Source organism: Leptonychotes weddellii, chromosome 4, assembly GCF_054177405.1.
Source record: "Leptonychotes weddellii isolate Sample4059 chromosome 4, ASM5417740v2, whole genome shotgun sequence".
Classification (NCBI taxonomy): Eukaryota; Metazoa; Chordata; class Mammalia; order Carnivora; family Phocidae; genus Leptonychotes; species Leptonychotes weddellii.
In genome coordinates, this window is record NC_138372.1 from 133,242,969 (window position 1) to 133,259,673 (window position 16,705).

Sequence of the window (16,705 nt, forward strand, 5' to 3'; positions counted from 1 at the left end):
ACAGATTAGTTTTATCAAAAAAGAGAGAGAGAGACCAAAAGCTAAGAGATGTGTATATATAGATGAGATTTAAGGATGATGGCATAGTATAAAATGTTTTCTAAGGAAGAAGTGGTTGCAAAGGCAGCTTTTTGGTCATACACTAAATAGTCTTCAATGCCATGCTAAAAAGTTTGGAATTTATTCAACAGACACCAAAAGTTATTGTAGGATGGAGGGACATGATCTGAGGTCTGATTTAGAAAGATATGAACTCACACAGAACTATTCAGAATATATGAGAGAAGTAAATGTTTTGAAGGAAACTTGAAAGAAGGCTGATACAATACTCTGTAAGAAAATAATCAATAAAGGTATAAGAATTAATTTTTTAAAACCTATTTATAAATTCTGGAGTGGAAAAGTACAGTAACTGAAATAAAAAATTCAGTAGAGGGGCTCAACCTTGAAGATAGGTCAGCTGAGATGAACCACTTTAACGAACAGAAAGAAAAAAGAATGAAGAACCACAAACAAAACCTCAGAGACCTGCCGGGTACCATCAAGAGCACCAACATACATATAATAAGAATCCCAGAGAAAGAGGGAAGAGAGAAGAGTCACGAAGAATATATGAAGAAATAATGGCTGAAAACACCCCAAATTTAATGAAAAACATTAACCTATACTTCCAAAAGGACTAATAAAATCCAAGTAGAATAAACTCAAAGGAATTCATACTTAGACACATCATGATCAAACTATTAAGAACCAAAGACAGAGAATCTTGAAAGTAGCAAAAGTGACTCAGTTAATAAAAGGGATCCTCAATAAGATTAACTGATTTGTCATCAGAAACCAATCTAAGCCAGAATTTAGAGAGAAGACATATTTGAAGTGCTGAAAGAAAAATGCTATCAACCAAGAGTTCTATAACTGACAAAACTATCCTTCAAAAAAGAGGGAAAAATAAGACAGTCCTAGATTTAAAAAAAAAAAAAAAAAAAAAGAATTCACTAGCAGACCTACTCCACAAAAAATACTTAAGGGAATCCTTCAAACTGACATGAAAGGACATTAAATAGCAACTTAAATCCACATGAAAAAATAAAGAATGTCAGTGAAGTATATATAGGTAAAAGGCAATAGTAACATTATTTTTGTTCGTAACTCTTCTTCTCCTATCTGAACTGCAAGACAATAAAATAAAGCAATGATGACAAAACTGTGTAGATGGGCTCATAATGTATAAAAATGTAATTTGCATGAGGTATAAAGCTATACTGTAGCATTTTTTTATATACTATTTAAATTATGTTGTATTAATGTGAAGTAGATTGTATTCAATTAAGGTGTTAAATGTAGTACTCAGGAAAACCACTAAGAAAATAACTTAAAAAAAAAAAAGCAAAAGAAATAACAAAAAAAGTTAAAATGGGGATGCCTGGATGGCTTAGCTGGTTAAGCGTCTGCTTTCAGCTCAGGTCGTGATCCCAGGATCCTGGGATCGAGTCCTGCATCGGGCTCCTTGCTCAGGGGGGGAACCTGCTTCTCCCTCTGCCTGCTGCTCCCCTTACTTGTCCTCTCTCTCTCTCTGTCAAATAAATAAATCTTTAAAAAAATAAGTTAAGGGCGCCTGGGTGGCTCAGTTGGTTAAGCGACTGCCTTCAGCTCAGGTCATGATCCTGGAGTCCCAGGATCGAGTCCCGCATCGGGCTCCCTGCTCAGCAGGGAGTCTGCTTCTCCCTCTGACCCTCCTCCCTCTCATGCTCTCTCTCATTCTCTCTCTCTCAAATAAATAAATAAAATCTTAAAAAAAAAAAAAGTTAAAATGCAAAGTAGTAAATATCTATTTAACACAAGATATAATAGAGATAAAGAGAAAAAAGGTTATGTAGAAAGTAAATAACAAAACACCAGACATAAATCCTATCAGTAATTAGACATAAATAGATTATACCAATCAAAAGAAATTGGCAGAACGTAAAAGAAACAAACACCATCCAACCATATGGTATCTACAAGGGACACACTTTATTTTTTATGTAGGCTCCACACCCAACATGGAGCAGAACTCACAAGCCTGAGATAAATAGTTGCATGCTCCACCAACTGGGCCAGCTAGGTGCCCCAAGAGACACACTTTAGATTAAAAGATACAAACAGATTGAAAGTAAAAGGGTAGAAAAAATATATATACCATACAAACAATAACCAAAACAGAACTAGAGTGGCTATACCAATAATTCAAAATAAAGGTTTAGACATAAGTTATTACGAGACATAAGTTATTATTAGAGACGAAGAAAGACATTTTATAATAACAAAAGCATCAATCCATCAGGAAGACAAACATGAACATATATGCACCTGACAGTAGAGCTCAAGATGCTGGAAGCAAAAACCTGATGAAGTAAAGGGAGAAATAGACATTTCAACAATAATAGTTGGAGACTTCAGTCTCCTACTTTCAGTAGTGGGTAGAATTAGGCAGAAAATCAACATGGAAACAGAAGGCTTCAACAACTATAAACCAACTACTCCTAACAGGCATGTATAGAACATGCAACCAAAGAGTGGCAGAAGACACATTCTTTTCAAAGGCACATGGAATATTCTCCAGGATAGCACATACCCTATTCTGTAAAACAAGCCTCAACAAAGTATGCTCTCTGACCACAATGGAATGAAGTTAGAAATCAATTACAGAAGGAAATTTGGAAAAGTCACACCTATGTGAAAATTAAACACACCCCTAAATAACCAATGGGCCAAAGAAAAAATTACAAGGGAGATTAGAAAATCCTTAGAGATGAACAAAACCAAAAACATGACATGCTACAAGCAGTGTACAGAAGAAAATTTATAGCTGTAAATGCCTACATTTAAAAAGAAAAACATATAAATAAATAAATAGAAAATCTCAAATTAATAATAACCTAACCTTCCACCTGAAGAAATTAGGAATTGAAGAGTAACCTCAAAACGAGTATAAGGAAAAAAACAGTAAGAATAAAAGCAGAAATGAACAAATAGAGAATAGAAAAATAATAGAAAAAATCAAAGAAGGGGCACCTGAGTGTTTCAGTCGGTTCAGCGTCCAACTCTTGATTTCGGCTCAGGTCATGATCTCAGGGTTGTGAGATTGAGCCCTGTCGGGCTCCTCGCTCAGCAGGGATCTACTCAGGATTCTCTCTCTCTCACTCCCTCTGTCCCTCCCCCTACTGCTCACACACTCTCTCTCAAAAAAAAAAAAAGAAAGAAAAGAAAAAAATCAAAGTAACCAAAATTTGGTTATCTGGAAAGAAAAAAACAACAAAACTGACAAACCTTTAGCTAAACTAACCAAAAGGAGAAAAAAAAGAGAGAGAAGACTCAAACTATGAAAATCAAGAATGAAAAAGAGGACACCATTAACAATCTTACAGATGTAGGAAAGTTTATAAGAAAATACTGTTAACAACATATTCCATCAAGTTAATGTAGTTGAACGAAGAGGAACAAATTCCTAAAAAGCCACAAACTACTGAAACTGACTCAAGAAAAAACAGAAAATCTGAAGAGATTTATATTGAGTAAAGCAATTTAATTAGTTTCAAAAACACTTTACACAAAGAAAAGCCCAGGTCAAGATGGCTTCACTGGTGATTCTACCAAATGTTTAAAAAATGAATACAATCCTTCACACATGCTTCCAAAAAATAAAAGCAGAAAGAACACTTAACAGTTCACTCTATGAGACCAAAGATGCCACAAGAAAAAAAGCTGTAGGCCAATATCCCTATAAATAGAGACCCGGGGGTGCCTGGGTGGCTTAGTCGGTTAAGCATCTGACCCTTGATTTCGGCTCAGGTCATGATCTCAGCATCAGGATTGAGCCCTGCATCAGGCTCCATGCTCGCACGGAGTCTGCATGGGATTCTCTCCCTCTCCCTCTGTCACTCCCCCTGCTTGGGTGAGCGCTCTTTCTTTCTCTATAAAATGAATAAATAAATATTTTTTAAAAAAATAAGAGACCCAAAATTCCTCAATAAAATAGAACTGAATCCAGCAACATATAAAAAAGACCATACATCAAAAAAAAAAAAAAGGATCATGTATCATGACTAAGTGGGATTTATCCCAGGAATACAGGGCCAGTTCTACATGTGAAAATCAATCAATATAATATACATCAATAGAACATGGAGAAAAACATGATCATCTCCAAAAACAAAGAAATACTGGGCGCCTGGGTGGCTCAGTTGGTTAAGCGACTGCCTTCAGCTCAGGTCATGATCCTGGAGTCCCTGGATCGAGTCCCGCATCGGGTTCCCTGCTCAGCAGGGAGTTTGCTTCTCCCTCTGACCCTCCCCCCTCTCATGTGCTCTCTCTCATTCTCTCTCTCTAATAAAATCTTTAAAAAAAAAAAAAAAAGACAAATAGCATTTAACAAATACCACAACCTTTCATGATAAAAACATACAACAAACTAGGAACAGAAGTATTTCTTCAACTGATAAAGGGTATCTATGAATAACCATAGCGAACACTGTATTTCATTGTGAAAGACTGAAAGTCTTCTCCCTATGATCAGGAACAAGACAAAGATGTCAATTCTCGCTACTTTTATTCAATATGTACTGGAGGTTCTTGCAGGGGCAATTAGGCAAAAAAAAAGAAAGAAAGAGAGAGAGAGAGAGAGAGAAAAGAAAGAAAGAGAGAGAGAATAGAAAGAAAGAAAGAAAGGCGAAAGAAGTTAGACTATCTTATTTGTAGATAGCATGATCTTATATACAGAAAATCCTAAGAAAACCACAAAAAAACTATTAGAACTAAAAAACAAGTTCAGCAAAGTTATAGGATACAACATCAATATACAAAAATCAACTATTTTTCTAAACACTAGCAAAAAACTATTCAAAAATGGAAAGTAAGAATTTCATTTACAACAGCATTTAAAAAATTCCCAATTTTTTTTTAACTTTTTTTTTTTTAAGATTTTATTTATTTATTTGACAGAGAGAGACACAACAAGAGCAGGAACACAAGTGGGGAGGAGAGGGAGAAGCAGGCTTCCCGCAGAGCAGGGAGCCTGATGTGGGGCTCGACCCCAGGACCCTGGGATCATGACCTGAGCCGAAGGCAGACGCTTAACCGACTGAGTCACCCAGGCGCCCCAAAAATTCCCAGTTTAGAGCCATAAACTTAACAAAAGAGGTACAAGATCTGTATATTGAAAACTACAAAATATCTTAGAAAGGAATCAAAGACAATCTAAATAAATGGAAAGCCATGCCATGTCCATGGATATGAAAATTTAATAGTATTAAGATAGTAATACTCCCCAAATTGATCTACAGATTCAGTACACAATCCCTATCAAAATCTCAGCAATCTTTTTGCAGAAACTGATATAGAGACAGAAAAGTAGATTAGTGGTTGCCGTGGCCTAGGAAAAAGGGGGAATGGGGAGTTTCTGTTATGGGCACAGAGCTTCTTTTCGGAATTCTAAAAGCATTCTGAAATTAGATAGTGGTGATGGTTGCACAATTCTATGAATACACTAAAAACCACCGAAATGTCAGTTTAAAGGAGTGAATTTTATGAGATGTAGATCATATATCAATAAAAATGTTATGAAAAAAGCAGCAGCAAGAAGGAAATCTAAGGTAATAGTGGTGAAATACAAAGAAATGAAATATGAACGTTTTTATGAATAAAACTGACAGGAATGACAGCTGCTAAAGAGGATGAAGAAAAGGGGGAAGTTGACTATTATTTCATCATTTCTATCTTGAAGGGCAAGGAAGATCATGATATAAAAGTAGGGCAGATAAAAGATAAATCAAGTGTATATGGGAAGATAATGAATTTGGTTTTGGATATTCAGAGATTCTATCAAGTAGCCAAGGGCAGAGACAGGAGAGAGAGAGGGGAGGAAAACAGAGGAGAGGGAAAGGAGCCAGGTTCGATACTAGAAGGTATAAGATCTATGTCACAGATAGAAATGAAGCAATGGAGGGGGGGCATTTTCCTCTGATTAAGGAAGGAAAACAATAGGTTAGAAAGAACAGGGATAGAATCCAAGAGAGAGTGAAAGGATTTAGAAACCAAACAGGATGACCTTGATCTTCTCAGTGAAAGAGGTGAGAAAAGGAAACACATTGATAAGGGATGAATAAAAGCATTAATTAGCAGTCCTGAGGGCCCAGTAGCTCCTGGATAATAAGAATGAACAGTGGTTAGTGATTTTTGATTAGGAACTGTTTAATTGATGACGTAAGAAAATCTGTCAAACTGATTTATTAACAACACACCACTTAGGATCTGATAAAACTAATAAGCTAATAAGTAGTCTTCCATTAAGTAAAAACTCTAAAATTCCTAACAGTAGCTACAGTCCTACCATTAAATATGCTCTTTATCTTTCAGAATCAAAATCTGATCTTTCAGAATCAAAGCATCTGGTCAACTTAATCGCTTTAATAAAGTATATCTGACACAAAACAAACACAAATTTGCTGATAAAATCGGCACAAAAATAACTACAAACACAATAGGCAGCCAAGAAGTACTAACTAAAGTAAATTTTTTTTTTTAAAGTAGGTTCCATGCCCAACATGAGGCTTGAACTCACAACCTTGAGATCAAGAGTCACATGCTCTACCAACTGAGCTGGCCAGGCACCCCTTACTGAAATAAATATTAATATAAATTATATGCGTAAGAGAAATACACTACAGTAAATTTAATTTTTTCTTATGAAATAATCCCATATTATATTTGCTTTGGTAGAACTGTACTAAACAGGTCTGCCACAACTCTTCCCAAACAGAAATCTTAAATATGAGCTGAATTTCTCAAACCAGTGTTGACAGAATACAGACCTACAGATGTTAATAGCTATATGTACCTGCATGCGCGCACACACGTTATACACACACGTGTAATATTTTGCAGGCAATACATTTGGAAAAGCTAGATTCAATTGCAGTAAAGTAAGTTTCTATTTATCTAGGAACTTTTAGAGCTTTTACTATACTAATGTGTATAAGTAAGTTCCATCATGAGAGACATTTCCAAACTTATCTGACCACAAATACTTTTTAAAGGCAAGCCTATTAAATATTAAAGGTTTCTGGAATTGTGTCCACAACATATATCATGATTTTGGAAAATACTAATGAGAGAAATTCTTTTTTTTTTTTTAATTTTTATATATTTATTTGATAGAGCACACAAGTAGGGGGAGAGGCAGAGGGAGGAGCAGGCTCCCCATTGAGTAGGGAGCCAGATGCAGGGCTCGATCCCAGCACCCTGGGATCATGACCTGAGCTGAAGGCGGACGCTCAACCAAATGAGCCACACAGGAGCCCGAGAAATTCTTAATTAGATTTTAACGTAAGATTTTAGAGTTGGGGAAACAATCTTTAATTTGTATCTATGATGGATTCAAAACACCCTAGTATAATAGACTTTACAATCACTCCAAAATCAACGTTCAAAACACAATCAACAAATGTTCAAGTAAATGACTGTAGAGAAATACTTGATTAAGAGACTGATAAAATTTGAATATTCTGAGTGTCCCTGGCAAGGTAACTCAATGTAAAAAATTATTTTTTACTTTAGTAAAAAATGAAGGCACTAGAGGTACCTGGGTGGCTCAGTCGGTTAAGCAGCCAACTCTTAATTTTGGCTCAGGTCATGATCTTGGGATCCTGGGATCAAGCCCCGAGTCAGGCTCCAAGCTCAGAGGAAACTTTGCTTGAGGATTCTCTCTCTCCCTCTCCCTCTGCCCCTCCCCCACTCATGCGTGCGTTCTCTCTAAAAAATAAATAAATAAACCTTTAAAAAAAAATGAAGGCACTATGGGTAGTATTTTTCTCTAAGCAGCCTAGTCATAGAGTATTTACAAATTAATGATGCTTAATAAATTTAAAAAGAGTTCAATACATTCTGTTCTTAAACATCTTTTTTATAAATCAAAAACTTCCATTTATAGTGGGATAAGGGCACAGAAAAAAAACATTATTCTAAGTTCAAACTTCCAAAACACATCCTAAGATATTTTTGAATGGAAGTGATTTTTTTAACTTATGACAAAGTTTGTAAATTTAAAAAATATCAAATACATATATATATGTACACTTACCATTGTGTCAGAGTTAAGAATTTGTCTCATAAATTCCAAAAATGAAGACGCAAGTTCACCTGTGTCCTTACTAAATGTGCTGACCACTCGTTTCAGTAAACTATGCAAAGCATTACTGTTTTTCCTTAAAGAACTGTAAATAAATAGAGAGGATATGTCTTGAAATTTGAATGTATAAATCTAGTATAAGAAATAAACTATCTCCAGTTCAGACAGAACAAAATTCAGTCCACCGTTTAAAAAATGTTTTGGTGTGGCTATGTACATAAACCATTTAACAAGGTAATATCTACAGATACCTCCTTTTAAAAATAAGCTTCAAGCTCTTAAAGAAAACATTCTCCCCCAAAAAAGAAAATATTTACCCCAAATGTAAAGATATAAAACTTAAAAGAAACTTCGAGGTTTCCTATTTTTATACTTTTTTATAGCCTGAGGATTTCTCTAAAATAAGGAGGCTATAGCTGTCTCAGAAACGTGACCAGAAAGGCTGATTTACATAATAACTACAAAAAATAACTATCTTTATGGCACTATAATCTGATAGAAGGAAATCAAGGATATAGGCTAGGGAACTACAAACCTTTTATGTAAAGAACCTGATGGTACATATGTTATGCTTTGCAGGCTATACAACAACACTTGTACATATACAACACAACAGCAGTCTCTCTATACACAGCAGCAGTCTCACTTATAACTACTCAACTGCTTGTGTAGTGTGGGAAAGCAGCCATAAACAATACATAAATGCTGACTATGTTCCAATAAAACTCTATTTACAAACACTGGTAGTGGGCTGGATTTGGCCTGTGGCCCATGGTTTGTCAACCCATGATACTGACAGATTTAAGCATAACAATCAATCATGATAATATACAGTCCTGATAAAATTATTCTAAACATTTACACAGCTCTTTGTTGATCAACAGAGAATTTCAAGGGCAAAGTATTCTAATATTCAATTGTGTCCTTTAAGTTGTAATAATTCATAATTCATCAAAATGAAAATAAGATTATATTAACACTAAACATGTAGTGTTTGTATTTAAAAGATGTGGTTGGATTCTGAGATGCCACCATAGGAGACTTTGGTAAAGTAATACAAAAGAGAGAAAGATAAAGACTCCTGCTCTTGAGAACTTTATAAAATTATGAAATGGATAAGGCACAACAAACAGGAATGAGATCAAATACAAAGACAGATAATATGATTAATAAAAAAAGCATGGGTTTACACCAATTACTAGCCTCTACATATAACCTTAAGCAAATGAGCCTTACTTCCATGACCTATCAAAAACTGGAGTGCCCTACATACCTATTAGAATGTCTAAAATTTAAAAAACTAACAATACCAAAATCTGGTATTTTTGTTGCTCAACTTGTAAAGAAGTTGTCTATAAAAAAGTAGTGCACTGGAATCTGTATGCAGCTGTGGTGATAAACACATGACTCTGTGCATTTGTCAAAATCCACAGAACTGTACAACATGAAACACGAACGAGGTTACAAGGAAAGGGAGAAAACTAAAATCAACATCTGATATTGGAGTCAAAATGTCAGTATGTACTCATTTTAAAAAATACATACATACAAATAAATATATACAAAAACAAATGTAGATGTGTATATGCATGAGTTAGGACACATGCATGTATTTCCTAGCTCTATCCAATGGGAAGAACCAAAATCAGTAATACAAGTTGAACAACAAAATGAGTAACAACAGCATTAAATTATCATACAAAGAAAAAATTAATGTCCATTAAGTCCATACTAACATAAATCCCTAAATAAGTACACAAATGAGGGAAAAGAGATAATTCTTTCTTACAGGATAATTAATAAATTAAAAAGGAGTAAGAGAAATAGGAAATTTGCATTAAGACACCACAGTAAAAACTGCCACACCCAAGATTCACTGATGAATACTAAAATAAGTGAACAAAAGTTTCAAGCAGAAATAAGATATTTGCATAGTCTCAAAATATATTCTACAAAATATTTAGTAATTAAAAGTGGGAAATTATTAGGTTTATGGTGCAAAATTCTGACAGACAGCATCTCAGTCAAGTGATCAAAGTGAGTATCACCAAGAAATACTTGAGTGGATGGTGATAACATTTACTGGGATGAACAGACAGAAACAATGCTTGAAGCAAGAATATCAAGGGCTCTGCTTTAGATCTATTCAGTGTGAATTGTCCATTAAACAACCAAACAGAGATGTCAAATAGATGGATGGGTTATTTGGAGCTTAGCAGAAAAATTAGAGCTAGAGGGAGAAAAGGGAATAGGTTAAGACAATTTAGGAAAAGATTACCGACAGGAAAAAGGCCAGAAACATGAATCCAGCAAAGCCAAAAACATCACAGATAATGCTATGGCAAATGTATACAAAGGGTATTTGTAAGAGCTAGGAATGGAGGAATCAAGGAAAGTTTTTTTGCTTTCTTGGAGGTAAAGAATATGAGTTTTAAAGGATACAGAGTAAATACCCAGGCAATAGGAAAAAGGACATTCCACAAGTAAAATGTAAAGACTATAGTGAGAGACGGGATGGGGTAGGAGGAGGAGGAAAACTTGGATTTTCAGCAGGTGCTACCAACGGAGAGAGAATATAAATGAGGAGACAGGTTTATCAGAAGGAAGTAGAGAAAGTAGGAGCCAGAACCAAACACGGTATTTGGAACGTAAATTTTCAACCAATGTTGTAAGAATTAATGAGAGGCACAAACGTATGTTTCTTCCTCCTTTCTATCTCATAATCCTACATACTTCTACAAATTCCCAAGGAAATCTACACAGTATCCAGCTACCTTCCTAGAGAAGAAAAAGATTAGGGCATGGACAGAGAGACTAGAGCAGAAATTATACTTGAGGTTTAAATTATCTCAAATTAATTTTATCTCAGCCATTCCTCTTACAGAATAAAAAACACAGAATCAGTACTTTTAGCTTTAGGGTCCATAATACCGCACCATCATCACTTTTGAAGGACTACAGGTAAATATATCAACAAAGCAAATATAGTGGGAGTTAACATCCCTGGAACAGTAAGATTCCCTTCTTAAATACTGTAAGATGACCACATTAATTTGTCTATCTATTCAATTTATAATTTTAATCCTGAAGATTTTATTACTAGCACACTTCACTGCTAACAAACCTTTTCCATAAATACAAATTTCTCCACATGAAAGAAATCATATCTCCAACTTTCTATAATTAGCTATGAATTAATCAATTTGGGGAGGAGTGACAGAGTAAAAAATTAAGTCCAAGAATATATTAAATTAAGCATTACCTTTTTAAATGAAATAATCCATAATCATGCTCTGCAAGAAACATCATTGTTCTGACACATGTCAGTAAACAGTTGTAACTGCTCTCAGAGTTAGCTAGCATAGCCAGTAAACAGTCACAGATTAAGGCCATCAGTTCTTTGTTTGGTAGAGAATTGGAGAGCTGCTCCAGTTCAGAAATAGAACCTTCAGAAGAGTTTGGCAAAATAAGAGCAATGTCCTGTGAGGGAGGAGAGGAGTAGGGGAAAAATTTTTCATTATTATCACCATCAATTCACATTTTTATATTAGGAATACATACCAATTAATACTTAGTAATTACCTCATCAAAATATTGTTACCTTCCTATGCTAAATATAAATTCAAACACAAAGAAGTCATTTTGCTCTTCTATAAAATAAAAGGTGATACAAAGATATACACTTAAAGAAATAAAGACAAACATTTTACAATATTTTTACTTTAGAAGAACGTCATATCCATTCATTTGGCTCTATGCCCAAAGGGCCTGAAACTCATGACACCAAAATCAAGAGTTGCACGTTCTACCAACTGAGCCAGCCAGGTGTCCCTAAAAATTTTTCCTTCCACGTCACAGTGAGTGTAGTTTCTATCTTCAAATGGTTAAGTGAACTACTTTTGGTACTAAAATACTTTAAATCATTGTATTATTGATTCATTTGAATATTTTTTTAATTTATAAAGAAATCGTTCAGTGAAATAAAATTTTTTAAAAAGATTGTATTTGTTTATTTGAAAGAGTGAGCAAAAGCACATGTGAGCTGGGGGTGGGGGGGAGAGGAAGAGGAAAAGAATCCCAAGCAGACTCCCTGCTGAGCACAGAGCCAGATTGTGGGGGGTGGGGGGGCTTGATCTCATGACCCTGAGATCATGACCTGAGCCAAAACCAAGAGTTGGATGCTTAACCCACTGAGCCACCAGGTGCCCCTCAGTGAAATAAATTTTAATAAACATATCCATATTGGGGTGCCTGGGTGGCTCAGTGGGTTAAGCGTCTGCCTTCAGCTTGGGTCATGATCCCAGTGGGATCAAGCCCCACATCGGGTTCCCTGCTCAGCAGGGAGTCTGCTTCTCCCTCTCCCTCTGTCTGCTGCTCCCCCTGCTTGTGCTCTCTGTCAAATAAATAAAATCTTAAAAATAAATAAATAAACATATCCATACTGGAATTTAAAACATCACAGAAAGAAATGGATGGAGCAAATAAACATTTAAGCAGTCTTCCAAGTAAATATTTTCCTCCAGTTTTTATATACTTTTAAAATTCAAGTTTTTCAATGCTCAAGCAAGTTTAACCAACAATAAAAATTCCCACCACTCTTTTTATAAAAGTAAATAAAATAGATTTTACAGAAACATTTTTGGGTATGTCTCATCGCCTTTAATCACTTCAACATACCGCAAACTAAGATTCAACATGGGTTAAAACTATAAAACAAAGTTTGAATCAGAAGGAAAATATATAAGATGAGGCCAAGAATGAGGTTTATGTGAACAGGGCAGCTAGGGTACTATAGTGTCATTCAGATTAGTCATAAAACCCGACGTGGATTATATAACACCAGTCAAAAGGACATTTTAAGGTATAAGGACTTTAAATATCCTTTCTACCAGGTCCCAAACTATTTCAATCAGATCCCCTTTTCGTGAAAACAAGTCACACCAAAAATGTTTCTTCTTGATTTAAGTGTTAAATGTAACCAAACTGGATTTTTGTCAGCTGAAAAAAGATAATCTTCCAACATGGGATTCTATTAAAAATATTCTGCCTGAAAAAAAATCACATCTGATGATTAGATAGCAGGAGCATTATGATAAGCGAAAGTACCAATATGTACAGAAATCTTCAAAGATCTTGGGCACCTGGATGGCTCAGTTGGTTGGGCAACTGACTCTTCGTTTCGGCTCAGGTGGTGATCCTGGGTTATGGGATCAAGCCCAGCACTGAGCCCCATATCAGGCTCCATGCTTGGCCCAGAGTCTGCTTAAGATTCTCTCCCTTTCCCTCTCCCTCCCCCTTGCCCCTCTCCCCACTTGTGTGTGCACTTTCTGTCTAAAATAAATAAAATCTTAAAAAAAAAAAAGACAAAGAAATCTTTAAAGATCTCAATCACAATGGGCTTTAAAAGTTAAAACAATTATCATTAACTCATGGAATTATAAACTGGAAGCCAATATTACAGAGAGGCAGAAATACTACAGTCAACATCTGTAAGCAGAGTAGTCTGAAACACACTAAAACTGTAGTCGTCTCTGGTACCTTCAAAAGTTGTCCTAATGAGAACATGATATTATTAATTCAACCAATCACAAAGCTATAAAATTCAAGAATCTGTGTATAAGTGGCAGGAAAATGAAAATACTAGACATAACCAACCCCAAAGAAGTCAGTGGCACATAAAGTAACTACCCAAGGATGCAATCTCATAAAGAAAAAGAGACTTCAGAGAAACCTGTGAAATACAAACCTAAAGAAAGCTATGAAGCACCAAACCATTTTATTGTTGGTTCACTAGTCAAACTGATCTCCCTAAACAACCGGATTAATACAACAGATGAGATCTCTGTGTTCACAGCCAAGATTTATATCAAGAGAAGCTTTTCAACCATACACAAACACACAGAATTTATAAAATAACCATAAATACCTGATCACAGAGAGACTGCAAAATGGATGTGATATATTCAACACACTGTTGGCGAATAACACTGTCTCCAGGAGACCGCACCAAAGCTAACAGATCCTGGAATATTTCTGCATATCTTTCGTCACCTTTAATAGTTCCATTAATTAGATGCAAAATAGCTAATTTACAAGCTTTGTGTGAAGCCAGAGCATCAAGAAGAGCAAGCAACCTGGTGGTTTGGCTAGTATACTGTTTTTCTTTATCTTCTGAAGTGCTGAAATAAAATCAATACATTTAGTAAACAATATACTTAATTTTAGGGCATTATTTAACTAATATTTATTTTTCAACACATATTATGATATACAAATCTTGTATAAAACATTTCATTCCTTGGATATGACGACTCTCTGGAATTTTACAATTACTATAAAATTTTATAAATTCAGATTTCAGTATCTTTAAATAAGAGTACTTCATAGTTCACCTTTCAAACACCCAAAATCAAGACTTTCAAGGTATCTTGCACATGAAATTGTTTTCTAATTAAAAATAATCTACATATATTCATATACATACATACACGTATATGTATACATGTATATATTTATATGTCATATATATTATCTAAGCATTCTAAACCCTGATTTCCAAATTCTAAGTGAAAAAAAATGTATCTGTATCAAGAATAACTTGAGGAAAAAATTTTTAATGCAAAATGAAAATACCTTTGCAAGTCTTCTACAATCAAATCCAACACAGTTCTCATAATCAGAAGTGCAGTTGGTGAGGCAAGGTCACACAATTGAACACAAATACGCCGTAACATGTGTTGAATGGGCTGGCAGGTTGTGCCAGAGAAAGAGCGAACTATTTCTTGGAGCAACTTTGCTTGAACATGAAGGTGCATGCTCCACAATTTTCGGGTGTTGAGTGCCACTGATATATCATGTGGCTCAATAACCTGTTAAAAAAGTATATTGTATGTGTACGTAGATTTTTTTTAATATTTATTTATAGTCACAAAAACTGTTCAGGAAGAACTGTTATGAAAAGAACATCTTTACTACATGCTTAAAACATTTTTCTATTATACAATTAAACATTCGCTCGAATTCAATGCATCTAGAAAATCTGATTGTTCTCAGGTTAGCAGTCAGTAGAGCAGAGTCCATTGGTGAACCAACCTAGTTAATGGCAAATTCTAACACATGATAAAGGGGAAAAAAGGCTTTAAAAATAACAAAAGTACAAGTATACAGAACAGCATAATAAAATTCACATTAACAAAAATTTATTTAAAATGTTGCCCCCATATTTCTTTAATGACCAACTTGCTTCAGTTTTATCTCACCCTCATCCAGTTATTTTATGTCTTTTTTAGGGGAAGGGGATGAGGGCTGTGGGTTTGTTTGTTTTTTTTAATAACAAAATCACTGGCTTTTTTAAGTGTTACTGCAGTCATTTATAAGATGCATGTTATATGGAAGTGATACCTGAGTTGTTTGCATGGGCAATGGTAGAGGCAGCAGCTCTGAAAGTAGTATGAGTCCAGAAAAAAATCCTTCAGGAATCTTCAAGATTGAAGAAAGAACTTCTTTCAACATTAAAGACCAAGTATTATTGGCCAGAGTCTCTTCTGAGATTGTGAGTTTTTCATTAACTCCTTGTGTAAAAGTCAGTAAGATATCAATGATATCATTTTGAATTTTCTGTTCATCACTATCCAAACGACCTGAGAGAGGGATAGAGCACAGGAGCATGTGTAAAGTCACAAGTGCTGAAGGAACACGCATGTCCTTAAACTCAAAGGATCCACCTCTCAGGAGTTCCGTTAACATTGTTTTAAGAAGACTGAGTGTGCAGCGAGCCATTGAAATAGTAGTAACTCTGTGAAGGGTAGTCCCCATGTTGACATGGAGCCTCCAAGGCTGAGTCAGAATACTGTTCAATTTTTGCAGAACCCGAATAAAGGTGTCCATTCCTTCAGCAGAAAAAAGCTGAATAACGGCAAGATTCCATTTCAGGTCTTTCTGTTGACCTTTATATAGGATAAGGGGAAAAAAAACTAATTACTTATATGTTAATAATTAGTTAAGATTTTTTAATATTTTATTTAATAAATAGCATTTATACTAGGATTTAAGAATAGTTTTTAAAGTATAATAGTCATATTACCTTCAACAGGAGGTGGTGGACATGCCACATTACAGAGAACACGCAAGGCAGTGGTAAGGCCAACTCCTTCTGGGGTCATCAAATTATCAATATTCTTTAAAAATAAAAATGAACAGAAAGTTTAATTTCTTGGTGCTTGGATATGAATCAAGAAAAAATTCCCAAGAAGGCATTAATTAAAAATATGAGTTTCATGTTAAGTACTTACACCATTTTAAGTTTAAGTAAATTTAAAACATGAATAAAACTAATGAAGTTTTGGGCGCCTGGGTGGCTCAGTCGGTTGAGCGACTGCCTTCGGCTCAGGTCATGATCCCAGGGTCCTGGGATCGAGTCCCACATCAGGCTCCCTGCTCTGCGGGGAGCCTGCTTCTCCCTCTCCCACTCCCCCTGCTTGTGTTCCCTCTCTCGCTGTGTCTCTCTCTGTCAAATAAATAAATAAAATCTTTAAAAAAAAA

At 35.1% G+C, this 16,705-nt stretch overlaps 1 protein-coding gene across 1 annotated transcript in view; it reads right to left on the bottom strand.

The window, feature by feature from the left end:
• Positions 1-16,705, bottom strand: part of VIRMA (vir like m6A methyltransferase associated) — a 51,090-nt gene that overhangs the window by 11,170 nt on the left and 23,215 nt on the right. Inside the window, exons 8-13 of the mRNA XM_081817132.1 lie at positions 16,248-16,353; positions 15,566-16,110; positions 14,798-15,033; positions 14,091-14,343; positions 11,427-11,644; positions 8,117-8,249 (exon numbers count right to left, since the gene is read on the bottom strand). Coding sequence (XP_081673258.1) covers positions 8,117-8,249; positions 11,427-11,644; positions 14,091-14,343; positions 14,798-15,033; positions 15,566-16,110; positions 16,248-16,353 — 1,491 coding nt within the window. The remainder of the gene's footprint in view (positions 1-8,116; positions 8,250-11,426; positions 11,645-14,090; positions 14,344-14,797; positions 15,034-15,565; positions 16,111-16,247; positions 16,354-16,705) is intronic.